Source organism: Caretta caretta, chromosome 6 (assembly GCF_965140235.1).
Source record: "Caretta caretta isolate rCarCar2 chromosome 6, rCarCar1.hap1, whole genome shotgun sequence".
NCBI classification, from domain to species: Eukaryota; Metazoa; Chordata; order Testudines; family Cheloniidae; genus Caretta; species Caretta caretta.
The window spans coordinates 50,379,987-50,395,478 of record NC_134211.1 but is presented as its reverse complement, the minus strand read 5'-3'; the positions used below and the strand labels follow the sequence as shown (position 1 = coordinate 50,395,478).

The 15,492-nt window shown below is 38.6% G+C and overlaps 1 protein-coding gene across 10 annotated transcripts in view; it reads right to left on the bottom strand.

Annotated features, from left to right (window-relative positions):
• CD44 (CD44 molecule (IN blood group)) overlaps nucleotides 1–15,492 on the bottom strand; it is a 101,159-nt gene that overhangs the window by 26,551 nt on the left and 59,116 nt on the right. For 5 of the 10 annotated variants that reach the window (XM_075129515.1, XM_075129507.1, XM_075129512.1 and 2 more), the window contains 7 exons: nucleotides 11,448–11,567; nucleotides 10,009–10,134; nucleotides 8,992–9,105; nucleotides 6,992–7,210; nucleotides 4,927–5,148; nucleotides 2,500–2,721; nucleotides 410–631 (listed from right to left, as the gene is read on the bottom strand). In XM_075129515.1, coding sequence (XP_074985616.1) covers nucleotides 410–631; nucleotides 2,500–2,721; nucleotides 4,927–5,148; nucleotides 6,992–7,210; nucleotides 8,992–9,105; nucleotides 10,009–10,134; nucleotides 11,448–11,567 — 1,245 coding nt within the window. The remainder of the gene's footprint in view (nucleotides 1–409; nucleotides 632–2,499; nucleotides 2,722–4,926; nucleotides 5,149–6,991; nucleotides 7,211–8,991; nucleotides 9,106–10,008; nucleotides 10,135–11,447; nucleotides 11,568–15,492) is intronic. The other 5 variants (XM_075129509.1, XM_075129510.1, XM_075129511.1 and 2 more) reach the window with 5 other exon arrangements.

Below are 15,492 nucleotides of genomic sequence, written 5' to 3'. Positions count from 1 at the left end.
ACCATCACTAACACCAAATAGGCCAATTCAAAATACGATTCTAGAGGTCGTAACTCTACAAATGAAATCTGAGTACTTCCCTCACCCAAATATAGCAATAAGCTTTAAATAACATCTTATAGCATAATGACTTGGATGTGAAAGTAACAGGATCTCTGCTACTACTGGACGAAAGTCCTAAAGTCTTTATTCTGTTGATAGTCAGTCCTTACTCTGGCAAAAGTCTCTTTCACAAAAAAGTTCACTTTGCAATAATGGATATTAGAGACTAGACCCTCAACTGGTGTAAACTTGCATAACTCTGTCATGGTCAATGAAGCTATGCCAAATAGCACAGAGAGAGAATCTGGGCCAAGAGTTTGGACTACAAGGAGATAAAATGATTACAGTTCATTATTCTGACTGATACCTGTAGGAGTATATGTGTTGCGTCCTATTTCATTATTCACTGTCACACTTGAAGAAGAACGATCTCTTTCCTTTGCAGGGAAAAGTTCAGGCTTCACACTATCCAGAGTAGTGTTTGTGGCATATTTGTCCTCATCTTTGTCCCCTCCAAGATAAACATTATGCAAGAAAGGATCTTCGGTTGCATCTTCATTTTTGGCACCTTCATTGGAGACCACAACTGCTATAAAAATGGTTGAATCAATTTTGAATTTAATATCTGCAGAACCACTTACACCGTTATCTTTACTTTCAGTTCTTGTCTCTTTAATGTACCTCATAGAGTAAAGCCCTATTTATAGTTCTACCATATCACCATCATCTCAATCATCCATTTACTGGACCCTGATAAGGATCCATAAAAGTGGATGCGGCCAACAACTTTCTGATTTTTCGTTGTACCGGTTTCACTATTGTACAGGTGCTCATATTTGTGCTACACACAGAGATTACTTTCCTGAGGCATTGTGGGAAAAGAGGGAAGACTTGAAAATCTACATCATAGTTTTATTCGTAGTTAATGATACAGACAAATAAACCAATCATTGAGGCAATACAGAATGTATCCTACACGTTATTAAACATGCCATTCTTGAACTACAGAGAAAAGTAGCCAGAAAAGTCCATGAGTACCACCACCATATCAACTTCATCCTCCAAAAGTATAAACCACCAACCATTTCACCAGAAAACACGATTGCAAGGGCAAGTTAAATGTGATTGCAGAGTAAAGGGAGAAGACACTTTACAAAGCCATTTTTTAAATCATTTCCACTGAAAAATAAATGTCCGCTGCACCGGATGCAGTTAGGTACCCACGCAGCAGTAGAAAGAAATAAGCAGGAAAATCACACCAAAGAAATTCAGACAACAAAAGATCCCACCAAGCATAACCTTGAGTCAAGAAAGCAGCACACAAACTAATCACACAGTAAAGTGTGTATTTTTGGTTATTTTAGATTTTTTTTTCTCCCTTCACTCTCTAAGCCGGCACAAAGTTGTCAGCAATCAAGACACCATAGAGGAGGCATTTTCCAAACACACAACCTTCACTAATTAAAATTAATGGTAATAATAAAGTAAAAATATTTCATACAACTCCATATTTAAACTACTTTCAAATGTACACTGTTTCACTTGATGCCATCCATATGATGCTGCCTTTTCACAACCTAGAACAAACTATCAGATGACAGGCATTTCATGTATAATTAGCCAAAGAAACTGTTTCTAAGGAACAGGAACATGTGGATAGATGCAGGAAGTGCCTCCTTTTTGCTGATCTTTGAGATTCATTTGGTTATTGCTTCGAAGCTAATAGTAGTGGTGATAGAATAAGGGACTAGGTATACGCTCACAACATTGGACCTGGTGGATACTTTTCTGTTCAGAGTGCAGCTGGGATTTTGAGAATGAATGATCTTGAGAATTAGCTTTTTGAAATTCATCTATCAAATTTTTGAAAAAGTGTACAAAAGCCACAACCCAAATAGGTTCAGTTGCATCTAAGAACACAGAATGCAGAGATTTTTCAGACTCTCAGGTAGTAACATTTCCCTCTACTCTCCTTTCTGAACACCTGTAAGAATGCTCAGATTCTGAAGTTACTGTTACTGAAAGACATATGCCAAGGGTTGGCATAGCACCATCACTAACACCAAATAGGCCAATTCAAAATACGATTCCAGAGGCCGAAACTCTGCATATAAAATCTGAGTACTTCCTTCACCCAAATTTAGTAATAAACTTTAATTAACATCTTGTAGTATAATGACTTGGATGTGAAAGTAACAGTATCTCTGCTACTACTGGACGAGAGTCATAAGTCTTTATTCTGTTGATAGTCAGTCCTTACTCTGGCAAAAGTCTCTTTCACAAAAAAGTCCACTTTGCAATTATGGACATTAGGGACTAGACCCTCAACTGGTTTAAACCTCCATGACTTCATCATGGTCAATGAAGCTATGCCAAATAGCACAGACTGAGAATCTGGGCCAAGAGTTTGGACTACAAGGAGATAAAATGATTACAGTTCATTATTCTGACTGATACCTGTAGGAGTATATGTGTTGCGTTCTATTTCATTATTCACTGTCTCACTTGAAGAAGAATGATCTCTTTCCTTTGCAGGTAAAAGTTCAGACTTCACACTATCCTCAGTAGTGTTTGTGGGATACTTGTCCTCGTCTTTGTCCACTCCAAGATAATCATTATGCAAGAAAGGATCTTGGGTTGCATCTTCATTTTTGGCACCTTCATTGGAGACCACAGCTGCTATAAAAATGGTTGAATCAATTTTGAATTTAATATCTGCAGAACCACTTACACTGTTATTTTTACTTTCAGTTCTTGTCTCTTTAATGCACCTTATAGGAGTAAAGCCCTATTTATTGTTCTACCATATCACCGTCATCTCAATCATCCATTTCCAGGACCCTGATAAGTTGTTGGATGTGGCCAACAACTTTCTGATTTTTCGTTGTACTGGTTTCACTATCGTACAAGTGCTCATATTTGTGCTACGCAGAGAGGTTATTTTGCTGAGGCATTGTGGGAAAAGGGGGAAGATTTGAAAATCTACATCATAGCTTTATTCGTAGTTGATGATACAGACAAATAAACCAATAATTGAGGCAATATAGAAAGTGTCCTACACCTTATTAAACATACCACAGAGAAAAGCAGCCAGAAAAGTTTCATGAGTACCACCACCATATTAAAAGTATAAACCACCAACCATTTCACCAGAAAACATGATTGCTAGGGCAAGTTAAATGTGATTGCAGAGTAAAGGCAGAAGGCACTTTACAAAGCCATTTTGTAAATCATTTCCTCTGAAAAATAAAAGTCCGCTGCACCGGATGCAGTTAGGTACCCACACAGCAGCAGAAATAAATAAGCAGGAAAATCACACCAGAGAAATTCAGACAACAAAAGATCCCACCAAACATAACCTTGAGTCAAGAAAGCAGCACACAAACTAATCACACAGTAAAGTGTGTATTTTGGTTATTTTAGATTTTTTTTCTCCCTTCACTCTCTAAGCCGGCACAATGTGCCTCTTTTTTGCTGATCTTTGAGATTCATTTGGTTATTGCTTCCAAACTAATAGCAGTGGTGATAGAATAAGGGACTAGGTATACGCTCACAACATAGGACCTGGTGGTTACTTTTCTATTCAGACTGCAGCTGGGATTTTGACACTGAATGATCTTGAGAATTAGCTTTTAAAATTCATCAATCAAATTTTTGAAAAAAATGTACAAAAGCCACAACCCAAATAGGTTCAGTCATATCTAAGAACACAGAATGCAGAGATGTTTCAGACTCTCAAGTAGTAACATTTCCCTCAACTCTCCTTTCCGAACACCTGTAAGAATGCTCAGATTCTGAAGTTACTGTTACTGAAAGACATATGCCAAGGGTTGGCATAGCACCATCACTAACACCAACTAGGCCAATTCAAATGTGATTCTAGAGGCCGAAACTCCGCAAATGAAATCTGAGTACTTCCCTCACCCAAATTTAGGAATAAACTTTAAATACCATCGTATAGTCTAATGATTTGGATGTGAAAGTAACAGTATCTCTGCTACTACTGGATGAAAGTCGTAAGTCTTTATTCTGTTGATAGTCAGTCCTTACTCTGGCAAAAGTCTCTTTCACAAAAAAGTCCACTTTGCAGTAATGGACATTCGGGACTAGACCAGAGGTGGGAAACTACGGCCCGTGGGCCACATCCAGACCGTGGAATCCTCCTTCCCTGCCCCTGAGCTCCTCGCCCAGGAGGCTCGCTCCTGGCCTCTCTCCCGCTGTCTCCCTACCCCCACAACCCCCGCGCACTGATCCACCGGCACAATTTTATGGGTGGCCGGGCAGCGCAGTTGCAGAGCCGTGGTCTGACCCAGTGCTCTGGGCGGCGTGGCTGTAGTACCGCCAGCCACCGATGCTCCAGGTAAAGCGGTAAGGGGGCAGGGAGCATAGGGGATGGATAGAGGGCAGAGGAGTTGGAGAGGGGGTTGGTCAGGGGGCGGGGGGTATGAATAGGGGTTGGGGCGGTCAGAGAGCAGGGAACAGGGGGGTTGGATGGGGACAGGGAGTAGGGGTGGTTGGATGGGGTAGCAGTACCGGGGGGCCATAAGTGGAAAGGGGAGTGTTGGATGGGGCAGGAGTCCCGGAGGAGCTGCCAGGGGGAAAGAAGCAGGGGAGGTCGGATAGGAGGCGGGAGCTGGGCCACACCTGAAAATCTGGGGAAACACTGCCTCCCCTAGTCGGCCGTCCATACAATTTTGGAAACCCAATGGGGCCCTCAGGCCAAAAAGTTTTCCCGCCTATAGACTAGACCCACAACTGGTGTAAACTTGCATAACTCCATCATGGTCAATGAAGCTACGCCAATTAGCACAGGCTGAGAAGCTGGGCCAAGAGTTTGGACTACAAGGAGATAAAATGATTACAGTTCATTATTCTGACTGATACCTGTAGGAGTATATGTGTTGCGTCCTATTTCATTATTCACTGTCACACTTGAAGAAGAATGATCTCTTTCCTTTGCAGGGAAAAGTTCAGGCTTCACACTATCCACAGAAGTGTTTGTGGCATATTTGTCCTCATCTTTGTCCCCTCCAAGATAAACATTATGCAAGAAAGGATCTTCGGTTGCATCTTCATTTTTGGCACCTTCATTGGAGACCACAACTGCTGTAAAAATGGTTGAATCAATTTTGAATTTAATATCTGCAGAACCACTTACACCGTTACCGTTACTTTCAGTTCTTGTCTCCTTAATGCACCTTTTAGGAGTAAAGCCCTATTTATTGCTCTGCCACATCACCGCCATCTCAATTATCCATTTCCAGGACCCTGATAAGGATTGGTAAAAGTGGATGTGCCAACAACTTTTTGATTTTTTGTTGTATCGGTTTCACTATCGTACAGCTGCTCATATTTGTGCTACACAGAGAGGTTACTTTGCTGAGGCATTGTGGGAAAAGAGGGAAGATTTGAAAATCTACATCATAGTTTTATTCATAGTTGATGATATAGACAAATAAACCAATCATTGAGGCAATATAGAAAGTGTCCTACCCCTTATTAAACATACCACAGAGAAAAGCAGCCAGAAAAGTCCATGAGCACCACCACCATGTCAAAAGTATAAACCACCAACAATTTCACCAGAAAACACGATTGCAAGGGCAAGTTAAATGTGATTGCAGAGTAAAGGGAGAAGGCACTTTACAAAGCCATTTTGTAAATCATTTCCACTGAAAAATAAAAGTCCACTGCACCGGATGCAGTTAGGTACCCACGCAGCAGCAGAAAGAAATAAGCAGGAAAATCACACCAGAGAAATTCAGACAACAAAAGATCCCACCAAACATAACCTTGAGTCAAGAAAGCAGCACACAAACAAATCACACAGTAAAGTGTGTATTTTTGGTTATTTTAGATCTTTTTCTCCCTTCACTCTCTAAGCCGGCACAATGTTGTCAGCAATCAAGACACCATAGAGGAGGCATTTTCCAAACACACAACCTTCACTAAAAGAAAGTAACTGTAATAATACAGTAAAAATATATCACACAACTTCATATTTAACGTATTATCAAATGCACACTGTTTTCACTTGATGCAATTCATATGATGCCGACCATCTCACAGCCTAGAACAACCTATCAGATGACAGACATTTCATGTATAATTAGCCAAAGAAACTGTTTCTGAGGAAGAGGAACATGTGGATAGATGCAGAAAGTCCTCCTTTTTGCTGATCTTTGAGATTCATTTGGTTACTGCTTCCAAGCTAATAGTAGTGGTGATAGAATAAGGGACTAGGTATACGCTCACAACATAGGACCTTGTGGTTACTTTTCTATTCAGAGTGCAGCTGGGATTTTGATACTGAATGATCTTGATAATTAGCTTTTTGAAATTCATCAATCAAATTTTTCAAAAAGTGTACAAAAGCCACAACCCAAATAGGTTCAGTTGTATCTAAGAACACAGAACGTGGAGTTTTTGCAGACTCTCAGGTAGTAACATTTCCCTCTACTCTCTTTTCTGAACACCTGTAAGAATGCTCAGATTCTGAAGTTACTCTTACTGAAAGACATATGCCAAAGGTTGGCATAGCACCATCACTAACACCAAATAGGCCAATTCAAAATACGATTCTAGAGGCCGAAACTCTGCAAATGAAATCTGAGTACTTCCCTCACCCAAATTTAGTAATAAACTTAATTAACATCTTGTAGTATAATGACTTGGATGTGAAAGTAACAGGATCTCTGCTACTACTGGACGAGAGTCCTAAAGTCTTTATTCTGTTGATAGTCAGTCCTTAGTCTGGCAAAAGTCTCTTTCACAAAAAAGTCCACTTTGCAATTATGGACATTAGGGACTAGACCCTCAATTGGTTTAAACTTGCATAACTCCATCATGGTCAATGAAGCTATGCCAATTAGCACCAGCTGAGAATCTGGGCCCAGAGTTTGGACTACAAGGAGATAAAATGATTACAGTTCATTATTCTAACTGATACCTGTAGGAGTAGATGTGTTGAGTCCTATTTCATTATTCACCATCTCACTTGAAGAGGAATGATCTCTTTCCTTTGTAGGGAAAAGTTCAGGCTTCACATTATCCACAGTAGTGTTTGTGGGATACTTGTCCTCATCTTTGTCCCATCCATGATAAACATTATGCAACAAAGGCTCTTGGGTTGATTCTATATGCTTGGGATCACCATGGGAATCCACATCTGTTTAGGGTATGTTTGAAATAGATTGTGAACTTAAAATTTGCTGAGCTGACACTCACATTATTCTCAACTCCTGTCCCAGTTATTTCTGCAAGAAGCTCTGTAGTTATATATGTGTAATGTGCAATGGATAGGAGAAAAGAGTAAAAGGTGCCCTCTGGTTTAATCCTAACCAACAAGATCTTCTTTTGTTCAGGAAGTATGATTTGGCTGAGAAGAATATCAATGGTAATGGACAACCCAAATTTGTTTGGATAATTGCAAATATTTTGTTTTCTGAGCCACCAACCACGTTTGCTCACCATTTGTTTATATTGATCTTATAACAGACATTTAATAATGGAAATGTACGAGGATTTTTTTCAATAGGGTAGCTGGAGGTTTCCAGGACTGCAGCATGTCAGGAATCCACAGGTGCTAGGACAATGGATGTCTCAAAGGGGATATGTATATTTGCTGAGCCACCACCCACACTCAATTAGCCATTTGCTTTTCTTTCCTATGCATCAGTAATATATTATTAATATACATAGTGTAGAAGAAGAGCATTGAAGATGGATGCATAGTTTTTACTGTAGTATCACTAGTTTTCTCATCCATCCATTTGCATCACACCACTGTTCAGGAGCTGTTTTCTTTCTATGAAGTTTCCCAGTGATATTGGGAAAAACAATAGCAACAGAAGAATAAACTACAGCAGAAACAGTGACAAAACTAATGCAGTTGTTGTAACAACTTGCCCCTCTAACTCAAGTTTGAAGGATAATACTGCAACAAATAACGGCAAGGATCCATTATTCAAATCCAAATCCTTCATAAGTGCTAATACTGAGCTCAGAGATTAGTGTGAAACGTTCTGTTGTTAAGCCAGAGAGCTATGCAGTCAACAAAAAGTCAGTAAGTTACATGCCACCACCAACTTTAGCCAAAAGAGTTAAAATCTACCAATAGCTCAATACCAAAATTAGGAGGAATCTGAGCATAAGATAAGGACAGAGACCTCTGGCATTAATGCAGTTTATAAATGGTCAATGCAAGGTGATCAGAGACTAAATACAGCTCTTAGTTGCAATGGGACACAATTTTTCAACCATCACTGAAATCACAGAAGGCAGAAGGCGTAGTAAGGATATAATAAATAGTCAGCACAGAGAGAGATGAAGCAATAAATAAATAAATAAATAACACCAGAAACTCCCAAAACTCAGGCCAATGAAGACAACAAAAATCCCAAAGCAAACTGAGTTTTTCATTAGGCATTCTTTATTGAATTCCTAATGAAATCCCCTGCTGAAAAAAGAACCCACTGAAAGTCTCTCCACACACCTAAACCAAGTTCAGAAACACAAATATTGATAAGATCTTTAAAATAAACAACAAAACTCTTTACTGATAACCATAACTGAGCTTTTTATTTTCAACACCTATACTTTCCTGTCTTCTCCCAGTAAAATATAAGCTTCATCTCCTAGTTCATGGCATAAAGTACGGACAGTACAGGAGAACTAATTATGTGATAGATGATCATTACACTGTTGTAAATATTGCACAGTAGATAACTGAATACACAGATTTACAGCAGGCATGTTTCATCCCTTTATTCCATAAACACTGATAGACTATAGCTGCATTTCTGGTGGCACCTGACAGATTTCTGAGCTGTCTGGTCTATGTGACATATTAGCTTACTTGTGCAAATGGCACCAGATGCCACTCTTTACTGAGGTATGTCATTTTGCTTTAAATATAGTAAGTTAGATAAAACTATTAGAATTCATTACCCTTATTGGTAACTGGAGGGTGCTGTTCCGTGTCATCATTTGTGTCCCATCCAGAGTGTAATGGATCTTGCAGTGAATCTTCATCATCTGTTTCATTTTCTTGTGAATCCTCATCTGTTGCAATGATGTTAAACCGCCTGTAAACTTTTCATTTGCTGACCCACCACCATCATCACTCAAATAATTCTCATCTTTATTCTTTCTTGCCTTTATAATAGGCTGTGCTTTTTTAGAGATTTATTTAGCAAAGAAGAAAGAATGTGATAGAGGTACATTCTTTGTGGAAGAAAATCTGTTGCTGTTTATGATGATGATTATTATTATTGTTTATCTTATTTATAGCATTTATGATTGAGCACCCCAAAATGTGCCAAAAACTCATAAAGCAATTAGAGACATGCTCCCTTCCCTGAAGAACCCACAATGTAATTCTGACATGACACAATAAGTGAAAGTCATCTCACCCTCAGCCAGCTCTGGGTTTTCAGGTCATTATGACATCTGTTGACATCATGATTCTATTTAGCAGGCATGAGATTTCTGTAATTTTTTCCATCTATAACGGACCAAGGGGCCATTAAGGCAAAAAATATTGTGTGCTGCTAACAAGGGGGGTCAAAATAAAAAGGAGCATAGAATCAGGGTTAACTGAACACATAAACCTTGCAGAGTTTCTGGGAGTGAACAAGTGATGTGCCAAAGAGAGATTTCTAAATCAAGAGCACGGGAATAGCAGTGGGTATGTGCCTCATCAGGAAGGGTCTATTCAGGTGTTCTCATTGGGGAGTGTCACTTCACTTTTTCCCAGTGTGGACTTGTGCATTCCAGACACAGTCCTGCTCTAAGAGAGTAGACTCTGAAGGAAAATATATTATTCTCCCTTATGGAGCATTAAGAAGGCTGTTTAACAGCCACCAGACATCAATAGGTCATTATTTGAATTGTAAAGTGGCTTATTACTTAATTTATTGGATGATCTTAATCAAACACTAGTAGTTAAAAAGACATATGATTTACCCTTAGTTGCTGTGGTTGGATGCTGCTCCTTGTGATCTGTATTGGACCACCACCAAATGTCAGGGGACGGATTCCCCTCATGTTGGCTGGAGGTTTCCTCATGTGCACCATGATCCGGGTTCACAGCTGTTAGGACAATGGTTCAATCATTTGTGATTTTTTTACTGGCTCAGCCACTAACCTAAATATATTCAGCTTCTGTTCTTCTCTTTTCTATACCCAATATATCTCTTTTACAAATATACAGATTGCAAGGAAACTGGAGCAGAGTCAAGTGGGAACTCTGGTTTGTTGACAGGTTAATCGATTTTCTAATCCACTTCTTCCACATCATCCTGGTATTGGAAGGTAGGTTCTTGCTACAGAATACCACAGTCTTCATGGCAAAGCAGCAACAGTAACTGAACAGGCAGAAGCAACAACTTGCACTTTTAATTGAGGTTTGACTGTAGCCAATGAACTTACAGAATTTTCTTACACTGATCCATCTAACTGTAGGTGGGGACATTAATTTAATTTTGTAATTGTATCCTTTTTTTGCTATATTAGAGAATTAGGTAGTTAGCCAATTCAGGAACATAGAGAGGGAAAATGTAATTTGATCTCATTCCAGTGCTTAGTAAAATACTTTGTAAGTATGGCACATCCCACGTTTCCTGTTAAAGGTGCAGTTATTGAACCACAAAGAGATAATGCTCAAAAAATCCAACTAGTAACAGCACCAAAACCATACCACAAAGCTGAAAGCTTTGAAACACCTTCACCTGAAAGTAGAATCATGCCAATAATAACATGAATGTGTGTGCAGAATTGGCATCAATTCATGTGTAAAGACTAGTACAAGAAAACAAAATAGTCTGTCCAGAAAAAGACATCATGACCTAAATTTTCAAAAGTGTCTAGTGAGTTTGGGTATCAATTTACAGGGGTCTGATCTGCATGGGCAAGTGCTCAGCACTTTCTAAAAATCAGGTTGCTTTAAGGTATCTGAAATCGGGCACCGAAAAATCGAGAAACCTCCCATCACCAGTCACTTTTGAAATTTAAGGCCAAAATGCTCAATTCCAATAGCCCAGATTACTTACATGCCTGTGAAATCATCACAGAACACCAAAGAAGTCCACACAAATTGCATGGGTAAGAGTGAGAGCAGAGTTGGCCAAGCATGTGGAATGTACACTAAACATGGGAACAGAGAGATATGAAGCAAAAGGAAATTCCAGACCTTAAGGAAAGAAAAATCCCAAAGGAAACTGAGTTTGTGTTAGTTTAGAATTTTTCCCTTAATGGGACAGAAGTTCACCATACTAAACTTCAAGAGGGTGACTACTCCCATTGAATTCCATGGGACTTAAGCACATATTAAAAGTTAAGCATGTGCATATAAATGCTTTGCTGATTTGTGGTCTAAATTCGTGATATTATTTCATTATCCTTACTGCTACTTGGAGGGTGCTGTTCCTTGTCATCACTGTTGTCCCCTCCGAGGGAAATTACTGGTATTAACGGATCCTGTGTTGAGTCTTCACCATCTGCACCATCATCATGTGAGCTGAGATCTGTTATAATGATGTTAAATGTACTATGAAGTTTCCATTTGCTGAGCAACCATCCACATCATTTTCAAATTTATTTTTTCCTGTCTTTACTAATGTCAGCTCTTTCATCTTAAAGAAATGTAGCAAAGGGGACAGGGTTTTCTTTCTCATGCACAAAACACCCATTTTTCAATCTGGCAAACTGCTCAGTAACATCAGACTTTCCCTTAGCAGCTACAATGTTCTGAATGTAGATTATTACCCCCTACAATTGGCCAAACAGCCACAACAGCAGAAGGAAATGTGTTCTACAAGAAATGGGATTATGGGAGTAAAAACTAATCAAGAGCATTTAAATGCTCCCCTAAAATCAGGGATAATTGATGACATAAAACCAACACAACCAGTTGTTTCTGGAGCTATGAACAAATATTCCAAGATGTCAATAAAAGTTAAAGGGATGTATATAGTCTTGTTTTTAGCAAGGCCTAATTCTCTTGGGTTACAGTGGAGGTGATAGGACAAAAGAGTTTTATCTTGAATAACAAAGGGTCGCAGAAAAGTACAGTTTCAAGTTCATTTAGTTTAGTATAAATGCTCTCTTCTTTCCAAATCATCTTCACGGTGAAAGTCGACATATAAAAACAGATTAAATCCTTTACTGCAATGTACATTTTAAAAAAGACTATTTCTGTTTCTTTGTTCATGCAATGAACAAAATATTTATCCTGTCAGCTAGAAATAAGCTAAAAAAAATCATCACAGGCATGTCACAAACAATGAAAAGAAGAGAACTTCTGAAGTCCAAATATCACTTTAATTTATACAGAATTCCTTCTTTTTAAGATATGACTACTTCATAGCCAAAACCAAGTCTTCCAGGGTCATCTGGGTAATATTACAGGTTATAGGCAAGGGTGGGGTGTATATTTTCCCATTCAAAATACAATTTAAGATTAAAGATGGAACTCATATGGCATCAGAAATACAAATTCATGGTGACTGGATATTTTTGTGGAGCTGGTATTTCTGTGCTGCTATTTATTCAGACTGTAGACAAAGTACATGATTTAATATTTAAAATCTTTACCCCCTGTTGCCTGAGTAGGCTGCTGTTCCTTGTGGTCAGGATGGGACCACCACCACCACGAGTCAGCAAATTGATTCCAGTGAGGTTGGGTAGAGGTTTCCTCATAAATGGGCTTCACAGCTGCTAAGACTATGGTTAAATCACTGGTGATCTTTTTTATGTGCTGAGCCACCTTTTCCTTGCAAAGTTAAAATCCATCAACACTTTCACCCATAAATATGCTCATGCCAATAAGCTGAATATGAGTGCACGTTAAAGACATAAAACTCTGGTATCAGTGCGTTTGCTAACTGATTAGTTGCAAGAAAAAACAATAGTCCCAGTCCCAACAATATACACAGTGCTCAGCTACAGTGGCCCAGATCAATTACATGTCCTTGCAAACACGACAGAAGTCCATGTAGTCTGCATTGGGCTGCATAAGTGTGACTAAAAGCACAGTTGGAACCAGCACCGGCACAAGAACAGATGAAGCAACAGAGACAAAAACAAAAAAACCCAACCAACCAACCAAGCAAACAAAAAACCATCCAGATAAGAGAAAGGGAAAAAATGTCCCACAAGAAAACTGAGTGTTAATTTAGCTTCTTTGTCCATGGAGATCCTGATTAAGCTGATGTTACCAAAGACCAGGCCTATAGCAAGAGCCACGTTGCACACAAACAAGCACCAGCAAGATCCACTTCAGAAACAAACTCTTTTTAGTAAAAGTTATTGAACTTTTCCTCTGGCTGATGCAATGCATAAAATGTTGTCCTCCAATAGCAAGACATAAACTATCATTATTCCATACAGATCTCATGAACATTTTAAAAAGGAAATACGTTTTCATACAGAGCATCATGTAAATTACTGTAAATCACTCCTCTCCCATTTGATCTATAATGCCAGTCAAGTATGCACATCTGTAGAAATCATATAATTCTACAGTAACTGTGCAGACTTCAGGACCTCTTCAGAATATTTGTACTTCTCTGGACACAGTATTATTTTTATGAAATCCATATGTAGAATGCAGATGTTCCATCTTGTTCCCAATTCCAAGCAACGATGGCTACTGTTCATTCTACAGATAGTCATTTGTCCTGAATATGCAGCACTAGAAATTCTTTTCAGGTGGATTCCTTCCAAAGGACAACTTTCCAGAGTTGGATTCTACTGAAAACATTACCACTCTTTCTTCAATATAGCTATAAAGAATAGGGCACATAGAGCAAAACAGATATATATTTCAGTTTCCTTACTAGTACTTGTAGGATACTCGTTCTTGACATCATTTATGTCCCATCCAGGAAGTACTATTGGTTTTAAAGTCTCTTCATTTGAATCTTCATCATCTGCACCACCGTCATGTGAGTTCACATCTGTTGTGATGATGTTAAATGTACTGTGAACTTTTCATCTGCCAAACTACTACCCATTATCAGTTTCATTTGTATTTCTCCTGCCATTTACAATGGTCTCATTTTTAATGGTACATGTCTAATAAGAGGAGAAGAAAAGTTGGGGACCTTTCTTTTTATGCACAGAAATAGCTTCTGCACACATAACTTTTTTATAAAACATCCATTAACATCACAGTTTTGTTCACCAGGCATAAAATCACTATAAACTCCTCCACCAATAAACCACAATAAGAGAAAGCATCCTGCTAACAATGGAAGTCAACATAGGTAGAAGCCTATCACTCTAAGAGATGGCTGATGTCATTCAACCAGAAAAGTTTCTCTATCAGTATACACTCTCGGGTGTCACTGAGAGCCCTACTTGTTCTGCATGTGGCCCTTTGTTAACAAAGCCTAATAGATCTTGGCTTATGCTAAAAACTAGTTGTGATTGATCAAGGATTTTTTCTTCGTACAACCCATATATTCTTCCTTGAATTTAATCCTGCTCTGACTTTGATGTAACAAGTATAGGATTATGGTGACTTCAGTGTAGGATCAAGCCAATGGAGAATCCAGGCTTAGAGGAAGAATACTGTCATTTAAAAAATTAACTTAGGAAACCAAGGAAAATAATGGCCAAGTACATTTAATATATATATTCTCTATTTCAATGTGACAGTTCCAATTAAGAAATCTTAAGAAATCCCTTTCACATAATTTGTAGTTGTAAACATAATCATATTTGTTATTCTATTCCTGTGATGCTACCAACAAAATATATTCTTTCTCAGTAAGAAACAAGGGTTTATGTTGCTACAGATATGCCACATATGCATTTAAAATAAGTTACGTTCTAAAGCCAAGATATTTATTATTATGCACATTTTAAATGTTTTTATCACTCCAGCAGCTAGCTATCTAGTATGCACATTTTCACTTGTGTTTTTCCAATAAACTTTGCCCTTTGCACATGCTATATAAAAGTGCACTAGATTAGGACCTCAAGACGCAACAGATTAGTTCCAGTGAATACATAGTGAATATAAAAGAATGAGTTATTCTTATTGGAAACAGAAACAGGAAAAACACATAAGAAGCCAACACAGTATCAGAAAGGCTGTTTGGCTGCCACTTCATATATACTTCCATGCTGCCTTCTACTCAGCTTTATCAACAGACTTTAAGCAAAGCTGCTTAGGTGAAATTATATAAATTCTTTGCCGTTACTGGCAGTTGTCAGGTGCTGTTCCTTGGAACTTACAGAATGCCACCATGGGGAAAAAAATGGTTTTGCGTGGGTGGTGGTTTCATGATGTGTGTAATGGTGGCAATCCACAGCTGTTAGGACAATAGTAAAATCAATGTAGAGCACTTCACTGATGAGTCTTAACTTACATGATTCCCATTCGTTGTTGTTCTCTACACCTGGGCTTTGTTTTTTACTTGTGTATATAGTGGAGAAAGAAGA